The 20,826-nt window shown below is 39.9% G+C and overlaps 1 protein-coding gene and 1 pseudogene across 1 annotated transcript; one reads left to right on the top strand and one right to left on the bottom strand.

Moving 5' to 3' along the window:
• The first annotated feature begins 3,016 nt into the window (after nucleotides 1-3,016).
• Nucleotides 3,017-9,577, top strand: Smim9 (small integral membrane protein 9). Its single transcript, XM_042667522.1, has 3 exons — nucleotides 3,017-3,212; nucleotides 4,346-4,475; nucleotides 9,547-9,577. Exons 1-3 carry the CDS (start codon nucleotides 3,017-3,019, stop codon nucleotides 9,575-9,577), a joined length of 357 nt encoding a protein of 118 aa, XP_042523456.1.
• Nucleotides 9,578-19,497: 9,920 nt separating this feature from the next.
• On the bottom strand, nucleotides 19,498-20,254 carry LOC122097052 (annotated as a pseudogene).
• Between the last annotated feature and the right edge of the window lie 572 nt (nucleotides 20,255-20,826).

The following is a 20,826-nucleotide window of genomic DNA, read 5'->3' as shown; positions in this document are numbered from 1 at the left end:
CATCAATTAATGTAGCAACAAAAGCTCAAAATGTTACCAATGGGCTTGCCAGGGTCTTTTCGCTGTACACAAGTAGAAACTATTAGTAGGTAAGCAGTAGTTCTTCTAGTGGGGGAGGTCCTGAGGCCTTGGATGCCAAAGGCCCACAGACTTGGCTGACAGACTCACAGGGCTATATCTCCAAGCCCTGATAACTTGTAAATTTCTGGCCTTAGAAGCCAAAAACTTACTAGGTGTTCAGGTTAGAGGCTTAGTGCTCTGAGTTGTGATTTCCAGATTGGAAAGTAGTAAAATCTTCAGCTCCAAGCAGCCACAAGCTACAGCAGCAGTCAGCACCAGTCTTGGGTATCTTAAGTCTTAAGTCTTGGGTATCAGGACTCTGGGCCTTCATATTAGTAAGCTGTGGTGTTGGGACCCACAGCTTTCAAGGCTTGTTAACTCCCAGCAAGTCTTTCAGCAACTAGTGTCTGTAGTTTTCTTTTTTCTTTTCTTTTTTTTTTGTTGGTCGTGGGCCTTGAACTCAGGGCCTGAGCACTGTCCCTCAGCTCTTCAGCTCAAGGCTAGTGTTCTACCACTTGAGCTACAGCGCCACTTCCGGCTTTCTGGTGGTTTATTGGAGATAAGAGTTTCACGGACTTTCCTGCCTGGGCTGGCTTTGAACCACGATCCTCAGATCTCAGCCTCTTGAGTAGCTAGGATTATAGGCGTGAGCTACCGGCACCCAGCATGTCTGTAGTTTTCTACCCACTCCCTTCTGCTTTCTCTGTACCTCCATCACCACTCCACCTCCATCACCACTCTACCGCTGTCCCAAGTCCTGAATAGCCTGCTCTAGGTGATTTTGCTCATTCACGGGGGAAAAAATGATAGGGTACTTACACAAAAGAGTTAAAGAAAACAGCCCATGGGGCTGGGAAGGTGGCTCAGTGGTAGAGTGCTTGCCTCATATGCATGAGGCCCTGGGTTCGATTCCTCAGCACCACATAAGCAGAAAAAGACGGATGTGGCACTGTGGCTCAAGTGGTAGAACACTAGCCTTGAGCTGAATTGTTCAGGGACAGCGCCCAGGCCCAGAGTTCAAGCCCCATGACTGACAAAGAGAAAAAAGAAAACAGCCCCAAACTAGTATTCTCAACAGTATTTAACAAGGTTTCACAATGCTTAATAGTACTTAGCTCTGTTCCAGTATTCTAGGTAAAGTTGAGTCTATCCGTCCTATTTGAGCAATAGCTCAAACAGGGTTATTTTTCCTGTAACAAGTAGTTGAGGAATGAATAGTTACAGGTATCAATTTAGTGGCCTGAAATTGTTATAATCAGAATATATCCCATTTTCTTGGTGTTTTCCTTATGAATATTGCCTCATGATCATGAGATGGCTGCAGCAACTTCAGGCCATGCTTTTTAAACTGTGTTAAAAGGCGACATGAAGGGAAAATAGCAGTGCCATCTCTTTTATTGAGGCAGCCTAAAGCCTTCCCAAAGGCTGTTGACTAGATTTTGATTCTGTTTCTTTGACAAGAACCATGTCATATGGCTAGAAATGGCTAGGAAGGTAAGATTCAGGTTTTTGTGCTTCTCTCAGTTGGATGTAGAAATGAAAAACAAAAAATGAATGGCTGTTGGTTATGTAACAAATGTGTGAAAATTCACCATTCATTCAAACACTACTAAACATTTGGATATCCTATGTCTTAGATGCTGTTCAGCAGCAAACAAAACAGACATAAATCTCTGCACTCACAGCATGTCCTTATTATTCCAGCAATTGAGAGGAGGCTGAGGCAGGAGGATCTGGTGTTCTAGGCCAGCCTTCTAGGCCAGCCTAGACTACATAGCAAAAACCTTGTCTCAAAAACTAAACCAAAACAAAAACAACAAAAATTCCTTGCACTCATGGAGTGTGCATTATAATCAGGAGAGATATACAATTAAATGAAAAACTGTATTTACACTATATTCTGACGAGGTTTGTAAAGAAAAATCAAGCAGGTAGCAAGATTAACAAGTTTGTAGAAGACTGGTATAACTTCAATGAAGGTGATAGTTGCCAGACACCGGTGGCTTACACCTCTAATCCCAGCTACTCAGGAAGCTGAGTATTTGTGGAGAGGACATAGCAAATAAGAATATGCTAAGCTTGTTCAACAGGAACGAAGCTGAGTCAGTGACTGTAAGACTAGTAGGCTATGAGATCAGAGAAATAACTATGACATGATCTGACCTACTACTTACAAGATCTCTGGCTGTTCAGTGCACAAGAAGTTGGAGGGAGGAAAGAGAGTTGAGGCTGAATAGCAGTGGAGATAGTGTGGAGTGACAGGATTCTGGATACATTTTGTAGGTAAAACTGACAGGGTGTTTCTGATGTGTTAAGGCATAGGAGTGAAAAGATGATGATGCTATAAAGGTGATGCTGAAACTAGGTGCCAGATTTCATACCTGAACTCCTAGCTACTTATGTAGGAGGCTGAAATTGAGAGGATTGCAGTGCCCAGTCAGCCCAGGCAGAAGAGTATATGGCAGTCCATTTCTATACAGGGAAGTTGGATGTGATAGTGCATGCCTGACATGCCAATGATGACAGGAATATTCAAGTAGGCAGATAGTAGCTCAGGCCTGGTTATGAAGTGAGACTCACTCCTAAAATTAACCAGTGAAAAGGGGCGTGGTTCAGTGATATCTCACCAGCCTAGCAAAAGCGAGCCCTGAGTTGTTCTAATCCCCAGTACTAGTAAAAAAAATAAATAAATGTGATAGTTTTTGGCCTGTACAGCAGAAAGTTTCCACTGAGTTAAAGAAATATAATATTAAAGTACCTGGCCTGATAGAATGTAGTGAGATTTTGATGTGTTCAGGATACACCCATATGATTCTGTAAATCCTTGTGTATAGAACAGGTGAGAGGAGTTACAGTGTTTGATTTGCAATGAGAACTAAACTATCATTTTCTTAACTTTTCAGGCAGGTTCTGTGGAAAAATTTAAACATAAACCTTTCCTTGGAAGTCAGAGTCCATGGAACTTAAAAAACATCTGTGCATTGTGTTTCTTCTGTGCATACTGACTTTACTCTTATTAGAGATAGAAGCTTCTTCATCACTGTCTAATACTGGACATCAAGAAAAATCAGAATCAAAATCCCACCCAAAGAGCATACTTGCCATTAGGATGAATGTTCCTGACTTCGAAAGACATAAGATTTATTTCTCAGGTCAGGAAAAATTATTCCATATTTTTCAGTTGCTCCTAAGAATTCTATCTTGGATTTGTTTGATTTGTTTCAGTTGAGTTCAACAAGCACCAACAAAGACAAAGACCTTGGTAAATACCAAGGTAAATACCTGTTCACAGGTGGGCAGACAACCCATAGATGCCAAACTTCCATGCAATTTGATAAATGCTTGTCTGGGGGAGGTGAAAGGGGAAACTTCATGAAGGAGGCGAAATTTAAAATAAACCTGATGATCTGCGGAACCACAGACTCATTTTGGAGTGTTCTGGTTCTGAGACTCAGAAAGTGCTGCGCTGGTGAGTGGTGAACTCCACTTGGAACAGACCTTTGTGTTTCCCCTTGTGGTCAAATCACAGTATCCTCTCCTTCCCTCAGCATTTCTTTTCTTTTTTTGGGGGGGGGTCTAGTACTGGGGCCTGAACTCTGGGCCTGGGCACTGTCCCTCAGCTCAAGGCTCAAGGCTAGCACTCTACCACTTGAGCCACAGTGCCACTTCTGGCTTTTTTCTTTTTGCTTATATGTGCTGAGGAATCAAACCCAGGGCCTCATGCATGCAAGGCAAGTGCACTACCACTGAGCCACTTTTCCAGCCCCCCTTCCCTCACCATTTCTAAAGGAAAGACAGCACTTTCAGCCCTTTTTTGTGCTGGTCCTGCGGCTTGAACTCAGGGCCTGGGCATTTTCCCTGAGCTTTGGGGCTCAATCCAGCCTTACTTTTATTAGCAGACTTTCCCCAAAGTCCTTATCCCAGTTGTTCTGGCCCCTTCTTCCTCTGCTCTGGGGACATTAACTCTGTTCATCTTCCTAAAGAATATGTAGACATGTGGTAGATAACACGTCACTGGAGATTTTCTTATTATCAGTTCATGCTTCTCTTTCATAAAGTATTGCATAAACTCTAAACAGTCCTGCAGATATCTAGAACTGAAATTGTTTTTTTCTATTTGACTTATGAGGAAGCAAAATGATATTTATCTAAGGAGATTCCTTTAAAATAATGTATATCCTTTGAATACCCCAGAGGCAGCAGAAGAGAATAGTACATGTTATATTATCTGGCCAACAATAATAACAAGACCTCTCCTCAAAGAATGTCTATGCTATTTTTGCAGGAAAACAAAGATCTTGGGTTTGGAACATCAAGAATTACCTGCGTGATCTAATCAGGAACTCCATACCTTCAATAGCCATCTTTGCCTTTCTTATGTCTGTAGCAGTAATTGGCACTCTCTGCTGCTTCACGTAAGCTATTATGGGATGAAAAGAGAAGAGGAGAGAAAAAATGTCAAGTAACATAAGGGGACAGAAACATTCAGGTGCTCTTTTGTAATTGAAGGAGAGTTTAAGGAGGAAGATTCTGTAAGCAAGATGCTCCTTGAACTTTTTCTTTTTTGCCTGCAATCTTTCCTATCCATTACCAACAACTAACAGTTGACATTTAATAGCCGGGGTTTGCAAATAATCTTTTCTGTGTGTGTGTGCTGGTCCTGGAGCTTAAACTCAGGGCCTGGGAGCTGTCTCTGAGATTCTTTTGGTCAAAGCTAGTGCTCTACCACTTGAGCTATAGCTCCAGTTCTAGCTTTTTTTGGGTGGGGGTTAGTTTTTATTAGAAATAAGTGTCTCACACTTTCCTGCCCAGGCTGGCTTCAAACCATGATCCTCAGATCTCAGTCTCCTGAGTAGCTAGGATTACAGGTATGAGCCACTGGCTACCACCAAATCTTTTTTCTTCCTTCCTTCCTTCCTTCCTTCCTTCCTTCCTTCCTTCCTTCCTTCCTTCCTTCCTTCCTTCCTTCCTTTCTCTCTCTCTCTTTCTTTTTCTTTCTCTCTCCCTTTCTCTCTTTCTTTTCTTTTTCTCTCTTTTGCTTTTCTCCCTTCCCTCCCTCCCTCCCGCCCTCCCTCCCTCCCTCCCTCCCTCCCTCCCTCCCTTCCTTCCTTCCTTCCTTCCTTCCTTCCTTCCTTCCTTCCTTCCTTCCTTCCTTCCTTCCTTCCTTCCTTCCTTCCTTTTTGCCAGTCCTGGGGCTAGATTCAGAGCCTACGTGCTGTCCTTGAGCTTCTTTTGCTCAAGGCTACCACTCTACCACTTTGAGCCACAGCACCATTTCTGGCTTTTTCTGAGTGGTTAATTGGAGATAAGAGTCTCACAGACTTTCCTGCCCAGGCTGGCTTCAAGCAGTAATCCTCAGATCTCAGCCTCCCAAATAGCTCAAATTACATGCATGAGCCACCAGTACCTAGCTAAATAATTTCCTTTATTAACCTCATTGGCTCATAATTTTCTGTCCTATGATTCAGGAATAACACATAGAAAATATATAATTATATTTTCAATTGTCTGAAAATATTTGTCCATCTAAAGCTACAGAGATTTCTGAGGAAAACAAAATAGTTAAACTATATTTTGTTAATTCATCCATCATTTACCAAGAAATGACTATATCTATGTGGCTAGAAAGAATGATAAAATTACTAATTGGTAGGTCACTGCTATGGTAGGAGACAGAGTCCAAAGGAGGAGGGGATGTCTTAGAAGAGATAAAGTCAAAGAATAGCTGGCCAGTTTGCATAAACAAGTGGTTGGGAACAGGGAATAGAAATGTGGGGTCATACAGACTTCAAAATCAAAATTACCCCTAAATTCACTGATTGAAAGTCACCTGAGCTTTTGAGAGAAGTTTATTGCCAAAGAACCCGCAAGCTGGAAATCAAATGAGCTATCAAAGTAAATAGTAAGTAGACCTACGATCTTCCATGAGAAGACCAGCTTTGAAGGTCTCAAAGGTCATGCTCCTCAATACTTGCCTCAGATTCAGCCAGAGAGAATAATGGACGGAGGAATTTCCCAGATAGTGGACAATGGGCCCAGGATGTCCTCCTAGAAAGCTAAATCTGGGCCTAATTATGGTTAGTCTAGCACGATTCCAGGATGGAGCCAGTGTCTCTCATTCTTGCTCTTTCAAATAAGAATGTTTACTGTGGTTATCCTCTTCTGCTCCATCATTGTTACAGGGTGTGGAAATCAAGAGCAGATAACTTGTTTCAGTTCATAGGCCACTTAACCAATAAGAGTCATTCCAACTTGAAATAATCTGGACTTTGAACCACATACAGTGATGAACAGGATTTTAATCTTGGTGGTGGGGAGAGGAAGGTGTGCCACAGTTCAAATGTTCTATAAGCAGATAGCGATATCTGAGTTTGGTATTCTGGGTATTATTATAGTTAAATGCCTGGAGAAGGCTGTGGAAAGAGGGAGAAGTTGAACTGCCTTGCAAGCCCCACAAAGTCTTGGTTGACCCCATCAAATTCATCCCACATGAGCCTGAAACCACTGTAGAGTCTCTAACTTTGATGTGAGGTGGCCTCATGAAGAAGTATGAGACAGCCCCTTGCAACTGAGGCAAGCCCTAACAGTTAACAGAGAAAGGCTGTGTATTGTATCATCAGCATTCTGAACCACCTAGGGACACAAGTCCTTTCTCAAGGGAAAATCTGCAAGGCAATTTCCATACAGGCTACATGGAGGCCATGCTCCTGTGTCAAAGGAAAAGTAGAAACATTGGGAAATGCTAGAAGCAAGTTCAGCAATCTTGTGCCTTCTTCCCAAGGGAAATGTGAAAAAAAATAAAAAGCAAAGCATCACAGAAAATAATAAGCACAAAGGAGAAGAGACAGTGATGGAAAATACAAAAGAAGATATGGAAAACAGGCTTTAAAAGCAAACAATATTAAAGACTTTCAGGAATGTAAGATTAGGACAAAATGATAGATGTAAGAGACATGATTTTTTTGATGAAGACACCTAAAATACTTAAATTTTTATATGTTGAAAACAGAAAGAAAAGCTTAAATCTATAGTCCTAAGGGGCACTTGGCACTAGGTACATTGAAGATTCTCAGTAACATTCCTTCATTTTTAATTGATATGTTTCAATTGCAAACAGCCTCTATGTGCCGCATTCCACACTCACTTCTCTCTCACTAGCTGCAGCTGTAATGAAAGCTTAGGCCAGTGGCTCATTATCCTTAGGCAATTACTGTGGATGCTGGGTTATCTGCTAGCACTGTGGCAGCTTACAAACACACACACACACACACACACACACACACACACACACACACACACACACACACACACACACACCCACACACACACGGCAGTCTTTAACTCCCATCCCCTGCATGCAAGCAGGAAATGCTTCTCTTTTTCTACTTCTTCCTATTTTATCCTGATAGACTAAAAGAAATTCTTGCTACACCTCCCCCAGTTTGCTGGCCTTCTCCCCTGCCCCAAATCCTTCCAATAAAAAGGCAAATCAGAACAGGATACACTTCCAGGGGGACTATTCATTGGCTGCATTCAAAATGTTAGCTGTAGTTCATCGATTCTGAATATTGCGCCAATTTGGAAGTTCCCAATATCTGGGAGCCCACTGAAGATTTCTGCTATTGAAAAGTTAAGCTGCATTTGCTGCCAGAGTGAAGGCAAGGTTATTGGCATGAGAAGTGTACACAGAGTCCAAGAGAGTTCCTGGAGGCCTCAAAACAGCTTCCAATCTTTGCAAGAGGCAAGATTTCAGCAGACCAAGAATGACATAGGTTGGGGATTTCATTGTTGGATGAAGTAATGGGATGCAATTGCTTTAAAGTCTGGATGCAGGAGGAAACCTCTTTTATTCACTGTCATTTCAACATTGCAAGTTGAACTTGGAGTCGTTGAAAGAGCAATCAGGTTTACAAGATGAAAGCAAGGCAAGAATGTTAGATGGCAGTGGAAGCCCTTGTGCTTCTGAAAGGTAAAATGTCAAGGGAAACCAGAAATGTGTGCCATATCCAGCAGACTCTAGAAAAAGCTGCAATTGGAATTGTTTGAAATAGCAGGTGCAATGAACGTTGTACTAAATGGTGTTCAAAGTGCTGTAGGTGCTGACTACTAGTGTTAAAATATGTTCAGGATTTTTTTGATACCTGTATGTATTGAATTTTTGTTAAAATCTGTTTTTGTGTCTTACATGTAACAGATATACTAAATATTTGTTTACAGCCTTTATTTAAGAAATTATGCATTTAAGGGGAGGGAGGATGAGAGAAATGGAGGGGGATGAGCTGGATTAAGCCACATGTTTTATAATGAAACCTGCCCTTGTACAACTAAATTATGCTAATAAAAATCTTATTGAAAGCTGGGCACCAGTGGCTTGCCTCTAATCCTGGCTACTCAGAAGTCTGAGATATGAGGATCATGGTTCAAAGCCAGCCTGGGCAGGAAAATCTGTGAGACTATTATCTCAAATTAAGCACCAAAGAAGCTGGAAGTAGAGCTGTGACTCAAGTGGTAGAGTGCTAGCCTTGAGCAAAAAAGCTCAGGGACAGCTCTCAGGCCCTAAATTAAGCCTCATAACCAACACAAAAAAATCTTAAAAAATAAAGACACAGACTTGGAATTTTAATACAATTTATAATGTTAAAAATGGAGACAACTTAAATGTTCCTAAGACTGGAAATGGCTAAATAAAGCATTAGGAATTCATATGATGAACACCATACAAACACCAAAACATCAATATAGAACAATAATTACGTGAAACCATATTGTTGAAACATTGTTGAGTAGAAAAAACATTCTAATAGAAGATATATATTTAATCCAAATTATTAAGAAGTAAATGTACAGGGAAATACCTTTCAGGATTTAATCATATTATTAAGCATTGATTATATTCCTTGTGATAGTTAATAGGTTGTTTAATTGTTATTTATTTTCATTTTTTATCTGCACTTTCTAATCTCCTTGTAACAAATTGTATTGTTTAAGTAGTACATTTTTTTTAAACTTGGAGCCTGGCACTCTCCTTGAGCTTCTTTTGCTCAAGGCTAATGTTCTACCACTTCAACCACAGCTCCACTTCTGGCTTTTTTGTGGTTAACTGGATATGAGAGTCTCATGGACTTTCCTGTCCTGAACCATATACCTCAGATCTTAGCTTCCTGATTAGTTTGGATTACAGGAATAAGCCACTGGCACCTGGTGAGTAGTACATTTTTAAAAGATACTTTAAAATGAAAAGAAAAATGTCTGACTATACCTTTATCACAACTTCTGATCCCAACTGTACTATAAACATATTCCTACTCTTTAATCATCAAAGCATTTTGTACCTATGAAATGATTTGGTTCATATTAAGAGAAGTAGCTAACTAAAATTCCAGTGTTAGAACAGGTGATGTAATTGCATAGTAGCATTGCAGCTCTGGAGAGGGTATAGCAATGTAAACTGCATTCAGCATTCATCCTTTTATTTTTCTTTCTCAGCATACTCATAGGTGAACCAATTGTCTACTGAGCATCTATCTCGAAGACGCAATGGAGCAATGAAATATTTGGTTTTCCAGATTTCAAGGCCTGAAAAATGTGCTATTTGCTCAACAGAAGGTTAAAATTAAATTGTTCTCCACCTTAAATTATCCTTGCCTTTATTTTCTTCAAGAACTACCATTGAAAAATGTGAATACTTTTATTACTGTTTTAGTTTAAAAGTAATATTTATTGTAATATTTTTTAGGAAGAAAAAACATTCATAATGCTAGCACTGAGAAATACAAGCCATTAATATCTTGGTGTTTCTCCTCTCAAGCTTTTACCTAAACTAGTATAGATTACCTGTTTCAAAGTCCATTCTATAAAACAACATTTTTATTTAATTATTTTTTATTTTTATTTTATTTTTTTAATTTTATTTAAATATTAAAAAACAATAGAGCTCTGTGGTCAATTATATTTTGAAGACACAGGATTTAACAAATTTAAATGTTTTCTTTGCTCCCAGAATTCTGAGAACCTTGGAAAGGCTAGTATAAATCTCCATAAAAGAGTAAACTAAGCATTTCCCAATTAGTTATAATGATACATCATCTAATCACCTGAAATATAATACTTTTTAAGTGTCTCCATGTATTATAAATGTGATATAAGTAATAGTTTAAAAATTAATCTGCTTCTTGCTGTTCTGGGTTTGAAATCATTCATTCGATGAACACTTACTGAATACCCTCTATTATTATATCTCAGTGAAATATGAGATACAAACTTTTTAAAAAGACTAAGGAACAACCTGGTCACTGGAGCTTAGCCTGTAATCCTAGCTACTCAGGAGGCTGAGATCTGAGGAACACAATTTAAAGCCAGCCCAGGCAGGAAAGCCTGTGAAATTCATCTCCAATAAACCACCAGAAAACTGGAAGTGGAACTGTGGCTCAAAGTGGTAGAGCACTAACCTTGAACAGAAAAGCTCAGGGACAGGGCCAAGGCTCCAAGTTCAAGCCCCATGACTGACAAAAAAAATAAGGAACAGTAGCTGGGCTGTGAGCATCGTAGACTCAACAGAGGCTTATGGTACTATTGCTACATGGGAGCAATGAGACCATTGTTCAAATTAGAAGATGATGGGCTGCATTAGAGGCTAACAGGGGCCAACAATACAGGGACAAGAGACATCCATGTAGATACTGGTTGGTAATCCCACACACTTGCTAACTGAGACAATGGGTCCAATTTACCCACACACACCGTAGCATAGCATAAAGCACATAATCTTTTTTTCCTCTCTATATGCAATTCTTTAAAAAATTATTGTAAAGGTGATGTATAGAGGGATTACAGTTACATAAATCAGGTAATGAGTACATTTCTTTTTGAACAGTGTCACCCCCTCCCTCATTTTCTCCCAGTTTTTCCCTCTTATCCCCACCCACGAGTTGTATAGTTCATTTCCAACATAGCGTCTAGAGAGTGTCACTGATGAATTGGTTCACCCTTTGTTCCAGAATTTCTATGAAAAGCACATAATCTTTGTCCCAGACACTCAGATGTCAAAAAAAGACTACTAAATCAGAGATATCTACAGGAAACTATAACAAACATCCAAGAAATCCAAATGATTATAAAGGGCCACATCCAAAATCTATACTCAAAAAAGAAGGAAAAACTAGCAGAAATGGACAAATTTCTTGAGACATACAAACTGCCAAGAATGTGTAAACCAATAACATGCAATGAGATTGAGGAAGTAATCAGAAGTCTCCCAAGAAGGAAAAGCCCAGACTTGGATGGATTCACCACTGAATTCTATAAGAATTAAAGATGAGGAGCTGGGTAGGTGGTTCAGTGGTAGAATGCTTGCCTTGCATGCATGAGGCCCCGGGTTCAATTTCTCAGCAGCACATAAGCAGAAAGAGCCAGAAGTGGCACTGTGGCTCAAGTGGTAGAGTGCTAGCCTTGAGCTGAAGAGCTGTGGGACAGCGCCCAGGCCCAGAGTTCAGGCCCCATGACTGACTAAATAAATAAATATCTCTTAAAAATAGAATTAGAAATGAACTACCACCAATACTCCTCAAACTTTCCTGTTAAATAGAAACAGGTCAATTCCAAATTAATTCTATGAAGCCAATATCTTACTCATCCCTGAACCAGGTAAGGCTCCAAGAAAAAAGAGAGAGCTATCGACCAATTCTCTGATGAACACAAATGCAAAGCTCTTCAATAAAATACTAGCCAGTAGAATTCAGAAACAAAAAAAAATCATACATTATAACCAAGTAGGCCTCATCCCACGGATGCAAGGCTGTTTAATATACACAAATCAATAAATGTAATTCACCACATCAACAGCACCATAGACAATAATCACATGATCATCTCAATAGATGCAGAACAAAATTTTGACAAAATACAACTTCCGTTCATATTAAAAAGCTATTGAGAATCTAGGAGTAGAAGGAACATTCTTTAAAACAATAAAAGCCATATAAGACAAACCAACAGCCAATATCATACTAACTGGGGGAAAAATTAAAACCATTTCCCCTAAAATCAAGAACAAGGCAAAAATGCCCACTCTCTCCACACTCCTTCAATAGAGTTATGGAATTCCAAGCCAAAGCAACAAGGCAAGAAAGGAGGTAAAAGGGATCTACATAGGGAAAGAATAAATTAAACTATCCCTATTTGCAGATTACATGATCTTACACCTAAAGGACCCAAAAGACTCCAGCCCCACCCTCCTAGAGCTGATCAACCACTCCAGCAAAGTAGCAGGATACAAAGTTAACCCATAAAAATCAATAGCCTTTCTGTATGCCAACAAAGTGCAAGAAGAGAGGGAAATCAGGAAAACAACTTCAATTTACAGTAGCCTCAAAAAATAAAATATCTAGGAATAAACCTAACCAATGACATAAAAGATCTTTATAATGAAAACTATAAAATCTAAAGAAAGAAATCAAAGAGTACACCTGGAAATGGAAAGACCTTCCATGTTCATTGATAGGTAGAATCAATATTGTGAAAATGGCCATACTGGCAAAAATGATAGACAAATTCAACACAATTTCCATCAAAATCCCAATGATGTTCTTTACCAAGATAAAACAATCCAAAAATTCATATAGACCAACAAAAGCAATTCTAGGGGGAAATAGTAATGTGGATGGTATCACAATACCAGACCTCATGATCTGCTGAAAAGCTATAATAACAAAAACACCTTGGTATTGGTACAAAAATAGACCCAAAGATCAATGGAACAGATTACAAAACCCAGACATAAAACCACACACTTACATTTATCTGATATTGATAAGGGAGACCAAGACATTCAATGGAATAAAATAGCCTCTTCAATAGTTGGTGTTGGAAAAAGAGCATCCATGTGCAGAAAACTAAAAGTGAATCCCTGTCTGTTAACCATGCACTAATATCAATTCAAAGTGGATCAAAGACCTCAGTGTCAGACCCAAAACATTGAAATTACTGCAAGAAAAAGTAGGAAAAACATTAGAACTTATAGGTATAGGTATAGGTATAGGTAGAAACTTCTTGAAAAGAGTCCCAGGTGTACAGCAGATAGGAGAGGGACTTGACAAGAGGGCTTACATCAAAATAAAAAGGTTTTGCACAGCCAAGGACATAGTTATGAAACGAGAAGGCAGCTAACAGACCGAGAGAAGATCTTTACCAGCAATATATCAGACAAAGACCTAAGATCCAATATACACAAAGAGCTCAAGAAACTAACCTCTCCCAGATCTAATAAGTGAAATAACTAAATGGGCAAGGGAGCTAAGAAGAGACTTCTCAGAAGAAGAGGTAAGAATGGCAAAGAAACACATGAGGAAATGCTCATCATCCCTGGCCATAAAGGTAGATAGATAGATATAGATATAGATATAGATATAGATATAGATATAGATATAGATATAGATATAGATATAGATATAGATATAGATATAGATATAGATATAGATAAATGAACTCCAAGATATGGAAACAAGAGAACTGTCTTCTTTTTTCCTTTTAATTTATTGTTTTTTTTTATGATTCTTGTTTCCCTTATGTATGGTGTATTCATGTGCATATCTTCATGAGGGTTGGAGGGGTACAAAACTCAAGGTAAAAAGGGTGAAAAAGTGTAGCAGTAGAGCTCACTAGACACTGGTTAAAGTGAACTGTAAAACTTGTGGGTGGAGATGGGAGGGAGGGACGGAGAGAATGAGGGAACAGAAGACACTGTACAAAAGGAAATGTACTCTACCTGACTCATGTAAATGTAATCCCTCTGTACACCACCTCCATAATAACAATAAAGTAAATTAATTTTTTTAAAAAGGAGACTACTATTTATTTTAGTATTAGCCGGTCATTTTAAGATAGGGGCTCACTGGGTAGCCCAAGCTGGCCTGGAACTTGCAAACCTGCTAGGATTACAGGGTTGCACACCACACTCAGTGAACCACCATTCTTTTTGTTTGTTTGTTTGTTTTGAGGGGGGGGGTCTGGTCATGGGGCCTGAACTCTGGGCCTGGGAGCTGTCCCTCAGCTCTTCATCTCAAGGCTAGCACTCTAACACTTGAGCCACAGCGCCACTTCCGGCTTTTTTCTTTTTGCTTATGTGGTGCTGAGGAATCGAACCCAGGGCCTCATGCATGCAAGGCAAGTGCTCTACCACTGAGCCACCTTCCCAGCCCCATGAACCACCATTCTTATCAAAGACTGTGTTCATTGACTATGAATTGTCAGTGTACACTAATCCTTTTTGTGTGTTTGTTTTCCAGCCCTGAGGCTTCAACTCAGGGCCCTGGCACTGCCCTTTAGCTTTTGTGGTCAAGCCTAGCCACTTTGAGTTTTTGGTGGTTAATTGGAGAAGAGTCTCGGATTTGTCTACTCGGGCTCACTCTGAACTGTGACCCACAAATCTCAGCCTTGCCTCGTGAGTAGCTAGGATCTCAGGTTTGAACCATCAGTGCCCAGCAATAAGTTATTTTCATCTGTCTATCATCACTGTCACCGTCATCATCATTGGACTACTTGTGCCAGTAGTGGTACTTGAACTCAGAGTGTGGGCACTCTCCCTTTGAGTCACAGTTCCATTTCCTTCCCTTGTTATTTTGTAGTTATTTTATTTATTTATATTTTGGTTGGTTGTGGGGCCTGAACTCTGGGCCTAGATGCTGTCCCTCAGCTCTTCAGCTCAAGGCTAGCGCTCTACCACTTGAGCCGCAGCACCACTTCCGGCTTTTTTCTTTTTGCTTATGTGGTGCTGAGGAATCGAACCCAGGGCCTCATGCATGCAAGGCAAGCACTCTACCACTGAGCCACCTTCCTAGTGCCTGCTGGTGATTTTTTTGAGATAAGCTCTCATCAGAGCACCACAGTCCATCTTACTTGAAGCTTCCTGTCACTGCTGGGATCACAGATACACACCACTGCCTCTAGCTTCCTTCTATGGAGATGGAGTCTTGCAGCATTTTCTGCCCAGGCTGGCCTAGAACTGCAATCTTCCTGATCTCAGCCTCCTAAGTAGCTTGAGGAGTCTTGTGAACATTTTGCCTACACTGACCTTGAACTGAGATCCTCCTGATCTCAGCCTCCCAAGTAGCTGGTGAGTCACCAATCCCTGGTTTATTATCTTGTCTTTCCCTAATAATGAATGAGATTGAAGTTTTTTTTCCATGTGTTTAGTGATCATTGGTCTTTCTTGTCTATGGAATATTTGTGAGTAGATTTTGCCTATTTTTCAAATTAGTCATTTTCTTTATTCCTTATTGGTCAGCTGGAATTCCTTAGATATGTATATAGTAATCTTTTGTGGATTATATATGAGGAAAATAGTTTCATTTGAAAAATTGTCTTTTTACTCTTGATGATATAATGAATTTGACCATGGTTTTCCTTAGGTTAATATTTGGGTTGTGTAAGAAATCCTTTTCTACCCCCAGAGTTGTAAAGGAATTTTACATATTATCATCTGAAATTTTCATAGTTTTGCCTTTGCATCAAATTTCATAAGCTACTTGGAATTGATTGTTATATGGGATGAGTTCATTTTCACTTTTTCATATTGTAAAGGTATAATTCTCCACACAGAAACTTTGAACTGAGCTTTGCTAGCTAAATTAGGCAGTTCTAGAAATTCAAAAGAGCAATATGCCATAAATTCCAAGAAGCAATAAATTCCCAGGAGCAAACCAAGATTGTGAACAATGACTATCCTGACCTGGAGCCAGCCAACCATAAAACAGCATGGGAATGCTGGGAAAGCCTGACTTGTTTGTTGAGATGTCTCCAGACCAGCCCTCTGAATCAGGCACCTTGCCCTCTGGTATTTTTCCATTCTCAGTTTTGCCTCAGGATACAGTTTAACTCAATTTTGCTCAAAGAATCCCTGTGTCTTCAGTTCTTCTGATTACGGCAGCTTGGTTGAAGTGTTTGCTCCACTGAAACTAGTCTGTTTCTATTGGGATGGTTCAGCTGGCCCAAATGCCAAGCGCTGCTTGACAATCTGTCCTTTCCCTGCTGCTCTGCAATGCTCCCTTTGCCACACTGCCAAGTGTCTGAATATAAGTACACGTGCTTCCAGACTCTTCTGTTTCATAAGCCCATTTTCTGTACCATGCTGTTTAAAAATGTTTTGAATCTCAAAAAGTTGTACAAGGGGGTTACAATTTAACATTTTCATCCAAGCGTCCACTCTCTTGCTCTCTGCATTTTTTTTCTGTCAGACATGGGGCTTGAACTCTGGGCCTGGGCGCTGTCCCTCAGCTCTTCAGCTCAAGGCGAGCACTTTACCACTTGAACCACAGTGCCACTTCCGGTTTTCGGGTGGTTCATTGGAGATAAGAGTCTCCTGCCTGGGCTGTCTTTTAACCGCGATCCTCAGATCTCAGCCTCCTGAGTAGCTAGGAATTCAGATGTGAGCCACCAGCACCTGGTGCTCTGTGCATATTTTAATTAGACTGCAGAGTGGCACAAAACAAACTTACCTTTTGAAAATGCTTTTAATCACAAGTGTACTAAACCTATAGGGCAATTTCAGGCAGGATCTGACACTTCAAAAAAAATAGAGCCTTCCAAATGCAATTTATCTCTTCATTTTAGCTCTTCTTTCATATATTCTCATAGAGTTATAATTCTCTTCATAGAGCATATGTGTATTTCATGTATTTCTAGATATTTGGTAATTTTAGATGTCATCATGAAATAGTATGCTTTAACTTCTCTGTACGTGTGTCTGTGTGCCTGGTGGGGGGGGGGGGAACCTCGAACTCACAGCATGTGTGCTATCCTACAGCTTCATTTTGCTCAACTCTAGTGCTCTACCATTTGAGCCACAGCACCACTACTGGCTTTTTTTGAGTAGTTAATTGGAAATGAGTCTCACAGACTTTCTTGCCTGAGCTGGCTTTGAAACATGATCCTCAGATCCTCATATCTCAGCCTCTGAGAAACTAGGATTACAAGAATGAACCACCAGTACCCAGGTGGTTTTAACATACTTTCTGAGTGTTTTTGGTATATAAAAATGCAACTGAGGGAGGGGAAAAAGTGGGAGAAAATGAGGGAGGGTGTGACACTGTTAAAAAAGAAATGTACTCATTACCTGACTAATGCAACTCTAACCCGTCTGTACATCAAGGTTATAATAAGATTTAAATGAAAAAAATAAAAATTCTAAATGAAAAAAATGCAACTGACCAAAGTGCTAGTGGCCTGTAATCCTAGACACATAAGAGGCTGAGATCTGAGGATTGTGCCAACCAGGCAGAAAAGACTCTTATTGCCAACTAACTAAAAAAAAAAAAAAAGCCAGAAGTGGAGCAATGGCTCAAAGTGTTAGAGCACTAGTCTTGAACAAAAAATCTCAGGGACAGTGCCCAGGCCTTGAGTTCAGGTCTCAGGATTAACATACATGCACATAAAAAATGTAATTCTTTATTTTGTGATGATAATAGGTAGCAGTTTTCATAATACAGTTTGTTAAGTTTCATAGTATCCATTCATTTTGACTATTTTAAATAGGCCACAATATTTCAGTAAATAATGACAATTTTGTTTCTTTCTAAGTTTTTACTTTGGCTTTGAACTACTAGGATTTGAATTCAGGGCCTCATCCTTGCTAAGCAGTTCTACCACTTGAATGACACTTTTGCTTTACTCTTTTTTTGCATAGGGTCTCCCATTTTTTGACAGGGGACAGCCTTGGACTGAAACCCTCTACCAATGTCTGTCCTACAGCTGGAATTATAGCCATATACTATCAAGTATGGTTTGTTTATCCAGATGGGCTCTTTCTAACTTCTTGACTAGGCTAACCCTGAAACACAGTCTTCCTATTTCCCGTCCTGAACAGCTTGGATTACAAGTGTGTACAATCATGCATGGCCCCTTTCCAGTGGTTTTGGTTTTGGTTTTTTTTTTTTTTTGCCTTACTATATGTGTCTTTGCCTTACTATACAGGATAGGAGTTATAATACAACTGAGTGGGGCTATAGGAGCAGCTTTGTTTTGTTCAAAATCATAAAGGAAATATATTGAGCTTTCAACCCATATGTCTTTATAGAGTGTTAAATAACTATAAAATTAATGATGGGACCTTCTATATGTGTCTGAACCTTTTTTCAGTTAAGAGATATTGTATTGAATATTTTTTACCTGCTGAGATAATAGAGGCTTCCTATTAACATAACAAATAAGATAAATTATTTTTCTAAATTTGAGATTATCTTAAATTCTAGTTTTTGAAATTTTTTGCCTAATTTGCTTATCTGTGGCTTCTGCTAGATCTCATTCATGGAATCTTTTGTTTTTGTTTTTGTTTTTTTTTGGTACTGGGGATCGAACCTAGGACATTGCACTTACTAGGCAAGCGCTTTGCCACTGAGCTACATCCCAGCCCTCATTCATGGAATCTTATTTCCTTGTTTGGTTATTTTATTTTGCTTATACACTATCCTATTGATATTATTCTTTTTATTGTGAGCTGCACATTTTGTTAGTAAAGGTATGTGAAAATTAAAAGCTCATATTAATAGAGATATCTTCAGAAAAAAAGTGAAATTATCCACTTAAAGTTTGTAAGGTCCCACCTCTAGTGTAACTTTGGCTTGCCAACCTATTCTTACACATCTCAGAGAAGAGGGACACCCCCTCCCCACAGGGTCATTTCAGTTGCTGATCATTTAGAAAATCAATTAATGGTTACCATGGCTGGGAATGAGAAGCCACTATTTATGGGGGTAGTAGTTTCTGTAGCGATGATAAAAGTGTGAAAGTATGTTGTAATCCAAATGTTTGTTTCCTACAAATTTTATGTTGAAATTTAATCCCAAATATAATGGTATTAAGAAGCACAGCTTTTGAGATTAGAGACCTCTGAAAAGACCAGTGAGCTTGTTCATTACATTCTACTAAGTGAGGAAATTTCTGTAGTTTACAAACTACCCCGTTTACACTGCTTTATTAGTAGCTATAATTGCACAATTGTATGAATACACTAAAAACCACTGGATTTTTTTCTCACTTTAAATGGACCAATTTTATAATATGTAACTATTTTTCAGTTTTAAATAAGTACTTGTTTCATAGAAACAATGCATGTTTTGCAGTAAATTATATGCCAAGTTATCAGTGTGGTTGAAGAATTTTGCATAAATTTATTGCATTTGTATTCCTTTTCTGTTTTTGGGGGGTCCGGTCGTGGGGCCTGAACTTGGCCTGGGCGCTGTACCTCAGCTCTTCAGCTGAAGGCTAGCGCTCTACCACTTGAGCCACAGCGCCACTTCCAGCTTTTTTTATTTTTGCCTCATGTATGCAAGGCAAGCACTCTACCACTGAGCCACTTTCCCAGCCCCTATTCCTTTTCTATTTTTTTTTAAGAAATCAGTTTATTATAATTAACTCAAAATAACATCAGAACAATGAAGGCCACACAAACACCTGTCAGCCCCAACTCTATACCATTTCAGTGAACCTGTATTAAGAGTTACAATACCCTCTTCCATGGCCACTCTTGAGGCAACTATGCAATTAACAAGAAGTTAACTTATAGTTTTATACTCTATAGTGTCACTACCAATTACATTTCCATGTTAAATTAACTTGGTCATCAGAGATGATTTTCCATTTCTTCAACTTGAACTTCATGGTTAAACTAGTCCATTTGCAATTCTGCACTGCTTCAGCACCTCATTGAAGCCCTCACAGAGCTTAAAATCACCCTGGTTCTGGGCACACTCCAAAAACTGCTTTATTTCAGCTGCGCCAGCTGAGTTCCCTGGGGCTCCTGGTAAGTGATGTCCGGCCTGGCAGGCTCAGCATTACCAACTCCACTGAAGCCACCAGTGATGGCATGGCTCAGTGTGTGCCCAACAGCAAAGCCCACAGCTACACCAGCGGCTGTGGACGCCATCTGGGCCATCAGCCCAGGCTGCCGGGGAGTGGCTGCCGGAGAGCCCACAGCAGATGCTGGGGCTGCCATTGGAGGTTGGGCTGCAGGAGCTGGCCTGGGTGCAGCTCTCATCTGAGGGGCATGGCTCTGCGTCACGAGGTTGACAGACCTCGAGAACCCGGCCCGGCTCCAAACCCCAAACCCCGGGAGGGTCTCACCTGGCCGGTGGGGCCACGCGGGAAGTGCGGCTCCGGCTTCCACGCGGCATCTTGGACTCCGACCTTTTATATTTATTTTTTATATTCACTGTTCATATCCTTATTCTGCTAGAGCTTTTCCTTATTTCATTTCTTTGTTTTCATGTATGTATGCATATATGTATTGTTTATTTATTCTTGGTCCTGGGGCTTTAACTTGGGGCCTGGGAACTGTCTCTGAGCTGTTTTTGCTCCACTGGCACTATACCCCTTGAGCCACATAGTTCCACTCTTGAATTTTTGGTGGTTTATTGGAGATAAAAGTGTCATGGACTTTGCTGATTGGGCAGGCTTTGAAGTATGATTCTCAGGTCTCAGACTCCTGAGCAACCAAAATCACAGGCATGGGCAACCCGCACCTGGGTATTGTAATACTTATTATTATTTTGCATATCACATCTTTCCCAATTGCAGTTCACTTAATGAAAAGTCCCTCTTGGCTGATCTAATGTAGTTTGTTGACAATATACCACAGATATATATATATATATATATATATATATATATATTATTTCTGAGGTCTCCATTTTGTAGTATTACTCAATCTGTCCTCTCTGTTTCCATCTCTGTCCCTCTGTCCCTCTGTCTCTGTCTGTCAGCAGTCATGTGAGCTCA

This window comes from Dipodomys spectabilis, unplaced genomic scaffold, assembly GCF_019054845.1.
Source record: "Dipodomys spectabilis isolate Male_0828 unplaced genomic scaffold, ASM1905484v1 ptg000411l, whole genome shotgun sequence".
NCBI lineage: Eukaryota > Metazoa > Chordata > Mammalia > Rodentia > Heteromyidae > Dipodomys > Dipodomys spectabilis.
Note: the sequence above shows the minus strand (reverse complement) of the source record. Positions and strands in the feature narration are given on the sequence as shown.